This window comes from Ursus americanus, chromosome 25 (genome assembly GCF_024610735.1).
Source record: "Ursus americanus isolate L20-20 chromosome 25, mUrsAme1.1.p, whole genome shotgun sequence".
Taxonomy (NCBI): Eukaryota; Metazoa; Chordata; class Mammalia; order Carnivora; family Ursidae; genus Ursus; species Ursus americanus.
The window spans coordinates 24,315,582-24,328,105 of record NC_142151.1 but is presented as its reverse complement, the minus strand read 5'-3'; the positions used below and the strand labels follow the sequence as shown (position 1 = coordinate 24,328,105).

The 12,524-nt window shown below is 33.2% G+C and overlaps 1 protein-coding gene across 4 annotated transcripts in view; it reads left to right on the top strand.

The window, feature by feature from the left end:
* KRAS (KRas proto-oncogene, GTPase) overlaps positions 1–12,524 on the top strand; it is a 38,910-nt gene that overhangs the window by 13,880 nt on the left and 12,506 nt on the right. For all 4 annotated transcript variants that reach the window (XM_045811899.2, XM_045811900.2, XM_087855700.1 and 1 more), the window contains exons 3-4: positions 6,734–6,912; positions 8,349–8,508. In XM_045811899.2, the coding sequence (XP_045667855.1) occupies positions 6,734–6,912; positions 8,349–8,508 (339 nt within the window). The remainder of the gene's footprint in view (positions 1–6,733; positions 6,913–8,348; positions 8,509–12,524) is intronic.

Here is a 12,524-nt window from a genome sequence, read left to right as displayed (position 1 = left end):
AATTATTTGTATATCGTATCTCTTCTGCCAGACCTAGCTCTTTGAGGTCAGAAACTTTATAACTCCCAGCGTAGTATGTAACACTTAGTAGATGTTTAGTAAGTGTCCCTATGATGCAAGGGAGAATGAGTGGGTAGGTGGGAATGAACTAATAAGCCTGGGTTTATATCTCCCAAATTGCATGTTTCTTTCCTATTAGAATTCTAACATACCTGGCTGTTATACATGATTCTAGCTGTCTTTGAAAACGAGCTGTCTACAACAGCCTTTGATGGCTTATAACCAGTAGTGTGGAGCATACCATTCTATGATGGATTAAAATAATTTTTTGGAACACTAACAAAATACTTGAGCATTAAGAGTAAAAGTGAGTTTCTCATTTTTTCCTATAGGTGTTATTTATATTTAGCAGTACATGAAAAATATTTATAGCACTTAATGCATTAAGAAAACCTTATAAACATTTCAAAAGTAAATCCTCAAATAATACTTCAGCTGACATTTTCAGCAGTCCTGTTCATATTTACAGGAGCATCTGATGGAATCAGCAATATGAAGTTGGAGATTAAATGGAATAATGCTTATAATATGCTTATCACAGCATCTGATATACTGTGTTTGTTTGTTTGTTTACTATAGTGTCTTCCCACGTCAGGGTTTCACTGCCTGAGTCGAAAAACTAAATTGAGTGTGTTAAAAGATGAACGTACTGAGTAACTTGGTTACTATTAATTATAATAGAAAATTGACGAAGTGATGTCCTGGTCAACAAGTTTATCTCATCTTGAATGATTTAGTCTTAATTTTCAAATTACTCTCTTGGATCTACAGATAAGTTTCTTTACATAAAACAACACTTAAATGTGTGTTTTTATTAATTTTTTTTTTTTTTTAGTAATCTCTGAACTAACTAATGTGGGGCTTGAACTCATGACCCCAAGATCAAGAGTCACATGCTCTGACTGAGCCAGCCAGGTGCCCCCCCCAAAGGTGTTTTAATAAACTGGAAAACACTTTTAAAAATTGTACAGGTCAGTGCAAAAAAAATGAAAATTCCAAGTGATGAGAATAAATACAGAAATATGAAAAAAGTAACATTATTAGTCCTCACAGAAATGGGTATTAAAATAATTAGAATTTTTAGCTTAATAAATTAACAAAATTTAAAGAAAAATAAAAATATAAAATCCATTGTTAGTGGTAATGAAATTGGTACAGTCTTAATGTCGTATGGAAAATTAATACAGTGAACACCATGTATGCACCAACCAGCTTTTTCATATCTTCACATTCTGCCATAGTTGGTATAGATCCTTTTTCTTTTTCCAGATATAAAACTTAATACAGTTGAAAGCCCCTGCGTTCTCTGCAATTTTACTCTCTTTCCTCCCAAAAATGTTTTTTAATTTTGTTCATGTTTTGTTTATATTTTTACATTAAAGTTTTCATTTTCTATAAAACTTGCTTGAATGCAACATTTGTTAAAATACCCTTAATATAATTTTAAAATTTACAATTTCATATTTTTAATATAATCTACAATTATCTTAAACTTGTGCTTATTTTTATAAGACTGTGTTATAGTGTATGCATATATTTATGTTGGATAGATTCAGTTATTCATCAGACAGTACTCGTTGCCTACGGTATTCAGGACTTTACACATAAGGTGTACAGTGAGCAGAGCAGGTGTGAGCCCAGCCATCACAGAGTTCAGAGCATAGTAGGGGGCATACACTTAAACCGTAGTTACAGATTATCGTATATTCTGTGAAGGAAATACAGAGTTGCTGAAGAAGACTGGTAAGTTCTTTGGATTTTATTTTTAAAAAGGAAGGGATGCTATTAGAAGACTTAAAGCATGCGAGTGACATGGTCTAACCTACGTTTAAAAACGATCACTAGCTGCTCTGTGGAGAACATATCATAAGAGTAACAGTAGGGATCTCTGTTGTAAGCAGTTGTAAGAAATTGCATGAGACAAAGCAGTTGTCGTGGACCAGGGTGATGGTGGTGGTGGATGCTTGGATGTGAAGTATAATTTGAAAATAGATAAATAGCATAAGATTGTGGGTCAGTATTAAATGCCTATGTAATTTTTTCTTTGTAAGACATTTTAGGATGCCATGTTTAGTGTATCTCTATTATAACTATCATTTTAAAAAAATAAAACCATGTTTCCTCAGCATCGTTGACCAGAAGTAGCATCACAGTGTCCAAGGCTATGAACATTTGAATGGTTCCTGATAAATACTGTAATTGCTTTCCAAAAGCATTGTGCTTGTGTATTGTATCACCAAAAATGTTTGTGCTCTGTCATGATTAACTTTTTTTTTTAAAAGATCTTATTTATTTATTTGACAGAGAGACAGCAAGAGAGGGAACACAAGCAGAGGGAGTGGGAGAGGGAGAAGCAGGCTTCCCGCTGAGCAGGGAGCCTGATGCGGGGCTCAGTCCTAGGACCCTGGGATCATGACCTGAGCCGAAGGCAGACGCTTAACGACTGAGCCACCCAGGCGCCCCTGTCATGATTAACTTTTGTCAGCATGGTATATTTCTTTTAGAAAAGTTTTTTTTTTTTTTTAAAACCACTTCAGCAAATTAAAAAATAGCACTTTAGCTGGGAGTAAAGGAAAATATATGGAGTAACTTTCCTTCAGTTAATGTTGTACTGAATTAATTTAAGTGGCTTTATCCTCTTTTGCAAAGGATGTTAGTAACCTATGTACCCAATCTGAAAGTTTATTCTATTTGAAAGGCTGGAAATACTACTAATTAGAAATGTAAGGTCTTGGGACTCCTGGCTGGCTCAGTTTGGGAGAACATGGGACTCTTGATCTCAGGGTCCTGAGTTTGAGCTCTACATTGGGCATAGAGCTTACTTAAAAAAGTAATGTCTTGATCCTTTTCTTGCTTCATTCTTAACTAGTTTCATTATGGAATCTGTGTGTATTTAAATTGGTTGGGTTTTGATAACCTGTACTTTCTCAAAGTGGTGATTTTTTTTAAAGTATAAAAAATAACATGTATTGAGAGTACTTCAAATTTGTGAAAAGTTATTAGCTTAGGGCAGTGGTTGGCAAACTTCTGCACAAAGGACCACATATTCTGTAAAAGTCTTCATCACATAATCTTTGACTTTTTTTTTTTTTTAAATAACCATTAAAAACACAAAGACTATATTTAGTTTGTGGACCATGCAAAAACAGGTGGGCAGGATTTGGCCTGTGGGCCAGTAGTTTGCTGAACCCTTATTTAGACTCTAATCCTGGGAAAGAGTCTACATTGATGTAAATTTTTTCTACTTCCATGTACTTCTTTTCATATGGCCAACCTGAAGTTAGAACAAAATCTTTAGTATTTACATGTCATTTTTGTTGTGCTTGCTTTCTGCTTTGTCACACCTGTCTGTTCTTTTCAGATTTTGCCATTTAACACTTTGTTCTTAAGCTTTTACCAAGTTACACTGCCTTATTATATAGCCCCAGTGACTGCACTTCTAAAGATGACTCTAGTTAGAATTAACTTTGAAAATACTGAATTTTTAACCTAAATCTATTATTTCTAATCAAGATATTCTACTCATTGCCCATAAGTAGGTTGTAGATTACTTTTTTCAGTAACTGAGTGTGACTCAGAAATTTGCTGGCAATTTTTTTAGGGTTTAGAAGGGAAAAAATAATGGGAATGAAATATACTGGTGACTAGGGATTGTTTTTCCAGTTTCTCAGTTCCTTTGATGGAGAGTATTCATCATGGAAACATTTCATGAAATACACACAGAAAATACTAATATTCCACATTTTATATACTTTTGGAACACAAAGTGTTTAAAAATTTTGTAAATGGGAATTCATTGAGGTACATCTTGGAGGTATTTATTATACGTGGGTAGATGGTGAGTAATTCCCCAGCCACGCTTTAGGCTCCAGAAACTGTGGTCTTTAATTTTAATTTTGGGAGAAAATTTTAGATGTAAAAACTAAGAAAACTATCAACTATAAGGTTAACTTAAGTTAGCATTGGTAAGTGAAGAATGTGAGGTGACAGCAATAGGTAAAGAAAGTCTTTGGTCTGTAGCCATATCTGGGTAATGAGTGGATTGAGTCTAAGACGCTGTACTTTGCTCTCAATCCTGCTCTTTCATCATACTTCAGAAACACTGGTTTTCAATTTATAATATACAGGAGTTCTCTCAGTAGTTTATAGTTAAGGGAATAGGTTAAGATAATAAAATGCCAACCAAATGTTCAGATCTTTGTAAACAACTTTTTTTTTTTTTTAAAGATTTTATTTATTCATTTGACAGAGATAGCCAGCGAGAGAGGGAACACAAGCAGGGGGAGTGGGAGAGGAAGAAGCAGGCTCCTAGCGGAGGAGCCTGATGTGGGACTCGATCCCAGAACGCGGGATCACGCCCTGGGCCGAAGGCAGATGCTTAATGACTGCACCACCCAGGCGCCCCAGTAAACAACTTCTTATTTAGAAAATAGATATCCTTTTTTTTCTGACTGATGGATAATTAATTTTTATTATAGACAATTTGGAAAATACAGTTTACTTTAAAAGATAAGCATGAGATCATAGTCTAATATGGTAGTTGTTTTACACTTAAAAATTAAAATTCATATAAAGGAATACAGCAGCTAGTACCAAAAAATTAAAAAGATAATCAAGAGATAAGTTATTTATTTATTAAATTAACTCTATCAAAAACATATTTTAACATTTTGATGTATATACCACCAATTTTTAAATATATATACTTATATTCATATAGATACATGCATATATTTGTTTGGGATCATGCTACACATATATCTTTATGTTCTATTATAAAGATATTTCAGATATTTTACCAAAAACATGATTTTTAATGACCATTCTTTTTTTTTAACGAATGGTCTATGCAGTAATTCATGAACTAAGGGCACTTTAATACTACAGCCCACATGTGGAACAATAAGGAAGTGTCCTTGGTTTACACTTATACTCATTTTCAGCCCTGCCTGTTATTCCATGGCTTCACATTGCACCATTTCTTTTGCTTATTTTTTGAGTCCTATTTTGGCAGAGAGTAAATTAAGTCTTTTTTTTTTAAGATTTTATTTATTTATTTGACAGAGAGAGACAACCAGTGAGAGAGGGAACACAAGCAGGGGGAGTGGGAGAGGGAGAAGCAGGCTCCCAGCAAAGGAGCCTGATGTGGGGCTCGATCCCAGAACGCCAGGATCACGCCCTGAGCTGAAGGCAGACGCTTAATGACTGAGCCACCCAGGCGCCCCGTAAATTAAGTCTTTTAGGTATAAGTATTAATCATAAGTCAGAGGAAATCATATTTTCATTTTAAGATTCTATAATGTTAGCCACTCCCTTTCCTTTTATTCAGTGTTATAGTTGCACAGTCTCTTTAAGATATCCGTCTTTCTCCCTTGCTCCTCCCCCTTTTTTAGAGGCCTCCTAGAATTTGCAGATAAAACAGTCATGCCCTCTAGAGTTACCATAGTATCCATCTGACTGTCAGATATTGTTCCCAGGATTTCAGAAATGGATAAGGGCATTAAAATCCTCAGTATTGACCTTTCTTTTATTTATTCTTCTAAGTAAATTAGGTTTATACAATTATTTGAAAACTGATTGATTTTTCTTGCCATTCTAAATCATCCCGAATAATAGAGTTGGTAGAGCTATCCTATTTTTGTAATTATTTTCTTTCATAGAGCATTCGGGTCTTTTTGTTAATAATGTGAACACTTGCATTGTTGAATCTCTGCATAACACTTTTTTGTAAACCTTTTTTTTAAATTGTGGTAAGATATATACATATCTTAAAATACATATCTTATATATCATTGCAGCCATTCTTAAGTGTACAGTTCAATGGCATTAAATAAATTCACAATGTTGAGCAGCCAGTAGCTCCGTTTCCAGAACTTTTCATCATCCCAAACCGAAACCCTGTGTCCGTTAAACAATAAGTCTCAAAACCCCACTTCCCCTGTCCTAGGTAACCTCTATTCTACTTTCTTGTCTCTGTGACTTTACCTATTTTACGTACCTCATATAAGTGAAATCATAGATATTTGCCTTTTTTTTGTGTCTGGCATCGTGTTTGCAATGTTCTTCCATATTATAACACATATAGAACTTCATTCCTTTTTGTGGCTGAATAATATTCCACTGTGTGTGTGTGTGTGTGTGTGTGTGTGTGTGTGTGTATTCATTCTACATTTTGGCTATCATAACTAATGCTGCAATGAACATTGACATACAGGTATCTGTCTGACTTCCTGCTTCAATTCTTTTGGTTATGTATGTAGAAACAGAATTGCTGGATCATATGGTAATCTATATTTAACTTTTTGAGGAACTGCCAGACTGTTGTCTACAATGGCTATACCATTTTACATTCCTACCAGCAATGTATAAAGTTTCCAGTCTCTCCACATCCTTGCTAACACTTGTCTTCCCTTTTTTTTTTTTTAATAATAACCATCCTAATGGGTGTGAAATGGTAGCTCCTTGTGGTTTTGATTTGCATTTCCCTAATGATGTGTTGAACATCTTTTCATGTGCATAATGGCCATTTGTGTATCTTCTTTGGAGAAATGTCTATTCAGGTCTTTACCCAGTTTTGAATTGGGTTGTCTTTTTGTTGTTGGGTTGCATATAACACCTTTTTAAAAGTAAAAGGTGCACCATAATAATGCAGACTGTGTTTCTCCCTTCTCAGGATTCCTACAGGAAACAAGTAGTAATTGATGGAGAAACCTGTCTCTTGGATATTCTCGACACAGCAGGTCAAGAGGAGTACAGTGCAATGAGGGACCAGTACATGAGGACTGGGGAGGGCTTTCTTTGTGTATTTGCCATAAATAATACTAAATCATTTGAAGATATTCACCATTATAGGTGGGTTTAAATTGAATATAATAAAATGACATTGGGGAGTAATTATATCTTTCATTTTTTGAGTCTTTGCTGACTACCATGCATAAATTACCTAATCTGAATTTTAAAATAATAATGAGGTAGGTAATATATCCCTGTTTTATGAATAAAGAGCAGTTGAGTAACGTGTTCCAAATTGCATAGATAGTGGTGCTGGAATTGAAACCTAGGTTTGTTGGACTTCAGAACCTGCGCTCTTAACCACTGTACACTAGGGTTGCAAGGCTTTAAGCTAGAGCCATCATAAAAATGAAAACCGTCAACGAAAGTATGCAAAGGTAGTGGAGGTGGTACCACTCAAATCCAGTGTAGTGTAGAATTTCTTGGAACTGGATAAACATTAGCTTTAGATACGAAAAACAAACTCTGAAGTTGTAAAAGATGGAAATATTAAAACAGGTACAGTTTGTAAAGAATCTGGCAAATCTGCATAAAATTGACTACTTTAAAATAATTGTCATTGTATTAAATTTAATTTATATTCTGTTTCTTTGAGGGTTTTTACAGTTTTCAAAAAAGTGCATATTAAATATCCCATTCATTAGCTATGTTCTATAACAGTGAGTTAACCTAGTTAAGAGGTGTAACATTTTAATACATTTCTTACAGCATGTTTCCTTTGTCGTCTAGTGACAGAGGAAAAGAAATTTGAATGGGTGACAGTGTTTTTGTAGAATAGTAAATAGGTGTCCATATATTAAGCTATAAAGTTTACTTAGGTATTGAGTAGAGGAACTGGGAATATGAACCAGTTCTGACTCCATTGTCTACTTATTCCATGCTGTATCTTTGAAATTCACTTAAAATTGTGAAATAATATAATTTTACCTCAAATATAGAGTTTCTGCACATCTTATTGAAAAAAATCAACATGTAGAAGGGCTTTTAACGGAATAAACAGCATAATAATGTCAGTGTTATCCACATAGAAATCAGAATCTTTCCACTTGGTGCTCTCTTTTTTGAGAAAGATAGTGAAAATTATGTCAGTGTTGTAATCCATGTTTCTGTAAAAACATCTTTAATTCTATACATGTACATTTAATAACATATGTTTCTAAGATTATAATTTTAAAAATTAGGCACAGCACATTTTTAGCCTAGAATTTTTTCAATGTTTTCTCTTTTATCATTGTGACCAACCTGCATATAGACCTATTAGATTGTAGTTTTACCATATTTTTTGGTATTTTATCTTTTAAGAGACATAGAAATTCTCTGTTTAAATTGGAGAAAAAATAGAAGGAGAAGCAAGGAAAATTTGGTGTGGTTGGAAACTAGGAATTACATTAAATGTCTTCTTTCAGCCATATTTTATAAGACAGAATTATGGACAATTTTTGAAAGATTTATTTTGTTACTAATGTCTCTGCTATAACTTTTTTTTCCATCCCCAGAGAACAAATAAAAAGAGTTAAAGACTCTGAAGATGTACCTATGGTCCTAGTAGGAAATAAATGCGATTTGCCTTCTAGAACAGTAGACACAAAACAGGCTCAGGACTTAGCAAGAAGTTATGGGATTCCTTTTATTGAAACATCAGCAAAGACAAGACAGGTAAGTAAAATTGTAATAAATATGAATCTGTTCTCTGTAAACTATATCAAGTAATTTTAATTATGGTATTTGTTAACATATATTCTGGAAACATTTTGAGGGCAGGAAGGCAAGAACATTGGTAAATGTACATACCTGATAGCATAACTGTTACATCATTTAATGTAACTTAATTTTTCTTTCCATTATGCCAAAATAAAACAATGTTTATTTGGTAAATGTTCTCTTCAGGATATGAAAGAGCAGCAGTTTTTAATCCAGTGTCCATGGTATTACTTTTGGCTTTGGTTTCTTTCCACATTGAATATTTCTCTTCAACTCAGCACATCTTACATTAAGCATTCAAGAAATGTAGGAATTTTTTTTTTTAACTGTTATATTTATAAAGTCAAAGAACGGGGGAACAAATACTGATTTCCTATTTTAGAAGTGTTTTGAAGAGTATTATGTCATGTGTTTCTAGATTAAGTTTTATTGTATTTGAAGACTTTTATTTTGGTAGAATTAAAAATTTTTTTTTATTAACATATAATGTATTATTTGTTTCAGGGGTACGGGTCTGTGATTCATCAGTCTTACACAATACACAGCACTCACCACAACACATACCCTCCCAAATGTCCACCACCCAGCCACCCCATCCCCTTACCCCCTTTTGGTAGAATTTTTTTAAAGCTATATTTGTTTTTGGAGAAAGTTTTCATTAAAGCAAAAGGATACTTAGAACGCAAGTCGAAATTCTCAGTTATTCATTTACTGTGTTGTTCTGACAAAAATTAATGCCAGATTAACTCTGAATTTTGTTTCAAAATTTATCTTCATTTTTTAAAGTAACTTTTTTCTAGGTAAAATAATTTCAGTTGACATTATTTAACCTATTTGTACGAAATGAAGAGTTTAACATATAGAAAGAAATTCTAGAAAGGAATACATAACAATATGATGGAATATAATTTTCATATACTAAGAAAGATCAATTTATATTCCATACAAGATGAACGTTTATTTTGGGCTTTGCTAGTTACATGTACCTGTGAACCCAGAAAACCAGTTTTGTGGAATTTAACTTCTGTAATTGCTAGGAAGTAAGAAAATTGATGAACAACTCATTACATGTTTAAACTTATAAAAACAGGTATTCTGTAACTTTCACTGAATTTTTAAAGGGGTAAAAATTTTAAAGTAAACCATCATTCAGCTAGTGTATATGTCTGTTTCCCTGGTGGAAGATCATATGTACTGCTTCCTGATTGTACAAATTTGATACACACTGAAGAAATAGTGAATTCTATTTTAAGTCTTTTTGGGGGGATTAAAAGCTGAATTTCTATAGTTTGATTATAGTACAAATATCTCATTCTAAAACCTGATTTATAGGTTAAAGAAAGAAGTTGGTATATACCACTTCACTTTAGAGGAATTAAGATTTCATTCAAATCCATTCCCAGGTCCCAGAGACTGGGAAAAGTTTGTTTTTGTTTTCTTTCTACTGGTCTTCTCTAACCAGACTTCTTTATGTCCTTATAGAGAAGGTACTCAGAAAACATGATTATAATATTTATAACTTTTCTCCCAGCATTTTTTATGAAAATGTAAAATACAAGGAACTTTATTGAAAACATTTGTCAACATACTGCTGCCTACTAAATCATATCATTAACATTTTATTAACTTGCATTATTTGTAACTTTTAAGATACTTTTTAGACAATATTACTTAATATTTTAGTTTACATTTTATTAAAAAAAAAGGAAAACTAAGATTTTGCCTAATGTAAAGGGTTGCAAATAGAGTAGGGCTTCTTATATTTAATATGCATATGAATGGACTAGGCTTCTTATTCAAATCCAGATTCTTATCAATGGGTTCAGGTTGGGACCTGTGATCCTGCTTTTTTAACAGCCTCTCAGGTGATGCTGATTTTGGTACATGGACCACACTTGGAGTAGAAAGACAACAGAAGACAGTAGAAACGAGTTGTCTGTTATTCTGACAATGTTGCCCTCTACTTAAGAGCCTAGAATAGCTGTGTCGTCTTGTTAGTTACTACCTAAGAAGTACTAGCTTATTCTTACTGTTTGACATTCATGCTTTAATATACCACAGCATTCATAATAATCAGAAAATTACCTGGATTCCCTTTAAAGTAGATTTTGTAGGTTTTATACAGTTTTGGGAGTGGGTAGAGAAGGTGAATGTAGTATGTATGATATGGAAGTCGAATAATTTCAATTTGCTTTGTAGACATTTATGTAGATCATCTAATTAAAATATAGAGTAATATAAAGGAATACTTGCAGTACTTTATTTCTTCTAATGCTCAGCTTTTCTTATATGTATAACCTATTTTATTTATATCTTTGTATAATTTATGTTGCTAAACTATAACCGAGATATTTTAGTTTCTGATCTTTGATTTCTTTTTATTTCATGGACTTGTTGATTTGCCTTTCAAAAGTTTATTCATCTTCCTCTGTTGAAATTAATTTGATATTTGCATGCTTTTGGAAAACTTTAAAGAGCTATTCCAAGTAATTGTGGAGATTATGATAATATGTAAATTTTTATAAATTTTACATTTCCAGTTTTTGTGCAAATTTGAAGCCCTGTTTTCTGCGGAGTATTTTGTTGCTTATCTGCTATTACTGATTTGTTGTTTGAGCAAACTAAATATGCATACTCTTGTTGAATTTTATCAGCAGCTACTTGTTTCATACCCTAAGTTTTAATCTTGAGCATGAACCTAAAACACAAACACCGAAAAGAATTATTTATATTCCGGTTGGCAGGAAAAAGACAATCATTAGAAGGACCAGACAATAAGTGTTTTAAACTTTGGGGGCCATAACTGATATTTGTAGCAGTTTTTTTTTTTTTTCTTATAACCCTTTAAACATGCAAGAATCATTCTTAGATTGTGGCCAGTACAAAAAATAGGCCATGGCTACATTTGGCCTGCGGGCTGTAGTGTGCTGATGCCTGATTCTCTGGGGAACTGTATTGTTTGATTAGATGCTAGAAGTTAGGTCAGACGTTAGACTTAAACTTTACAGGCTAACAGTAGTAATTTTAAAATAAAACTTAGATATTTTGTGAAAGGGAGATAGTAGTTTTACGCTAGTACTTTTTAAGACAGGATTGCAGAATATATATTTTATTAAATTAATTACTTACTGTAGTTTTAAAAAGCCCATCATATGGGATAGAATATAATGAATTACATATTTTTTACATTATTTTAGTCCCCATCTGAAAGGCCAGAGTAATTTTTATTTTCTGCTAGTGTGCTTTATGTGGCCCCTATGTTCCAAGTATATAAAGATTCTACCTACTTCACATTTATCTGGATAGTTTAGTAATTGCCATATTTTTCTGGCCTCATTGGGTAGTGCATGCAGTGTTGGCAAAGACTGCTGAAACCAAAACATTGACACCATGGTAATCAGCTGTGTGTTTTCCAGTCTGCTAAAATCAGAATTGGGGAGGGTTCGGGAAAGCAGGATTCTTAGCGTATCTGCTACTCCTGATTCAGCTCTTTTACTTTCTGGAGGTCTCAACTTGAGCATAATGTGAAAATTGGTTTTACAGATTTAAAAATGTTGAGTGATTAATTTCCTGGTTCTTGTTAATTTCTAGATACTTAAAATTAGTTGTTAGAAGACCTCTTTTAAGGAAAGCTTTTGGTCAAACTGTTCTGAAGCAAACCAAATAAAAAACCTCCTTATGTGCCATATTTCTGTTAGTAGTTGAGTTTGTGTCATGAGATAAATATTTTGAACTTTAGCTTTTTTATGAGTTAAAAATAAAACAGTAACTGAGCACCTCCTGTGTGCACCATGCATTAACCTCCCAAGTTAGTGGTATCGCTGCATTTCAGTAGTACCTGAGATGGACTATAGTTTGGCAAGGTTTCTTGAGAAATTCATCAATATAGAATTTTTTTAAAGAATATATCTAGTTTCTCCCATTCCTGTCCCCCAAGAAGGCTAGTAGTCTTGTTATCTGTCTATATTGAG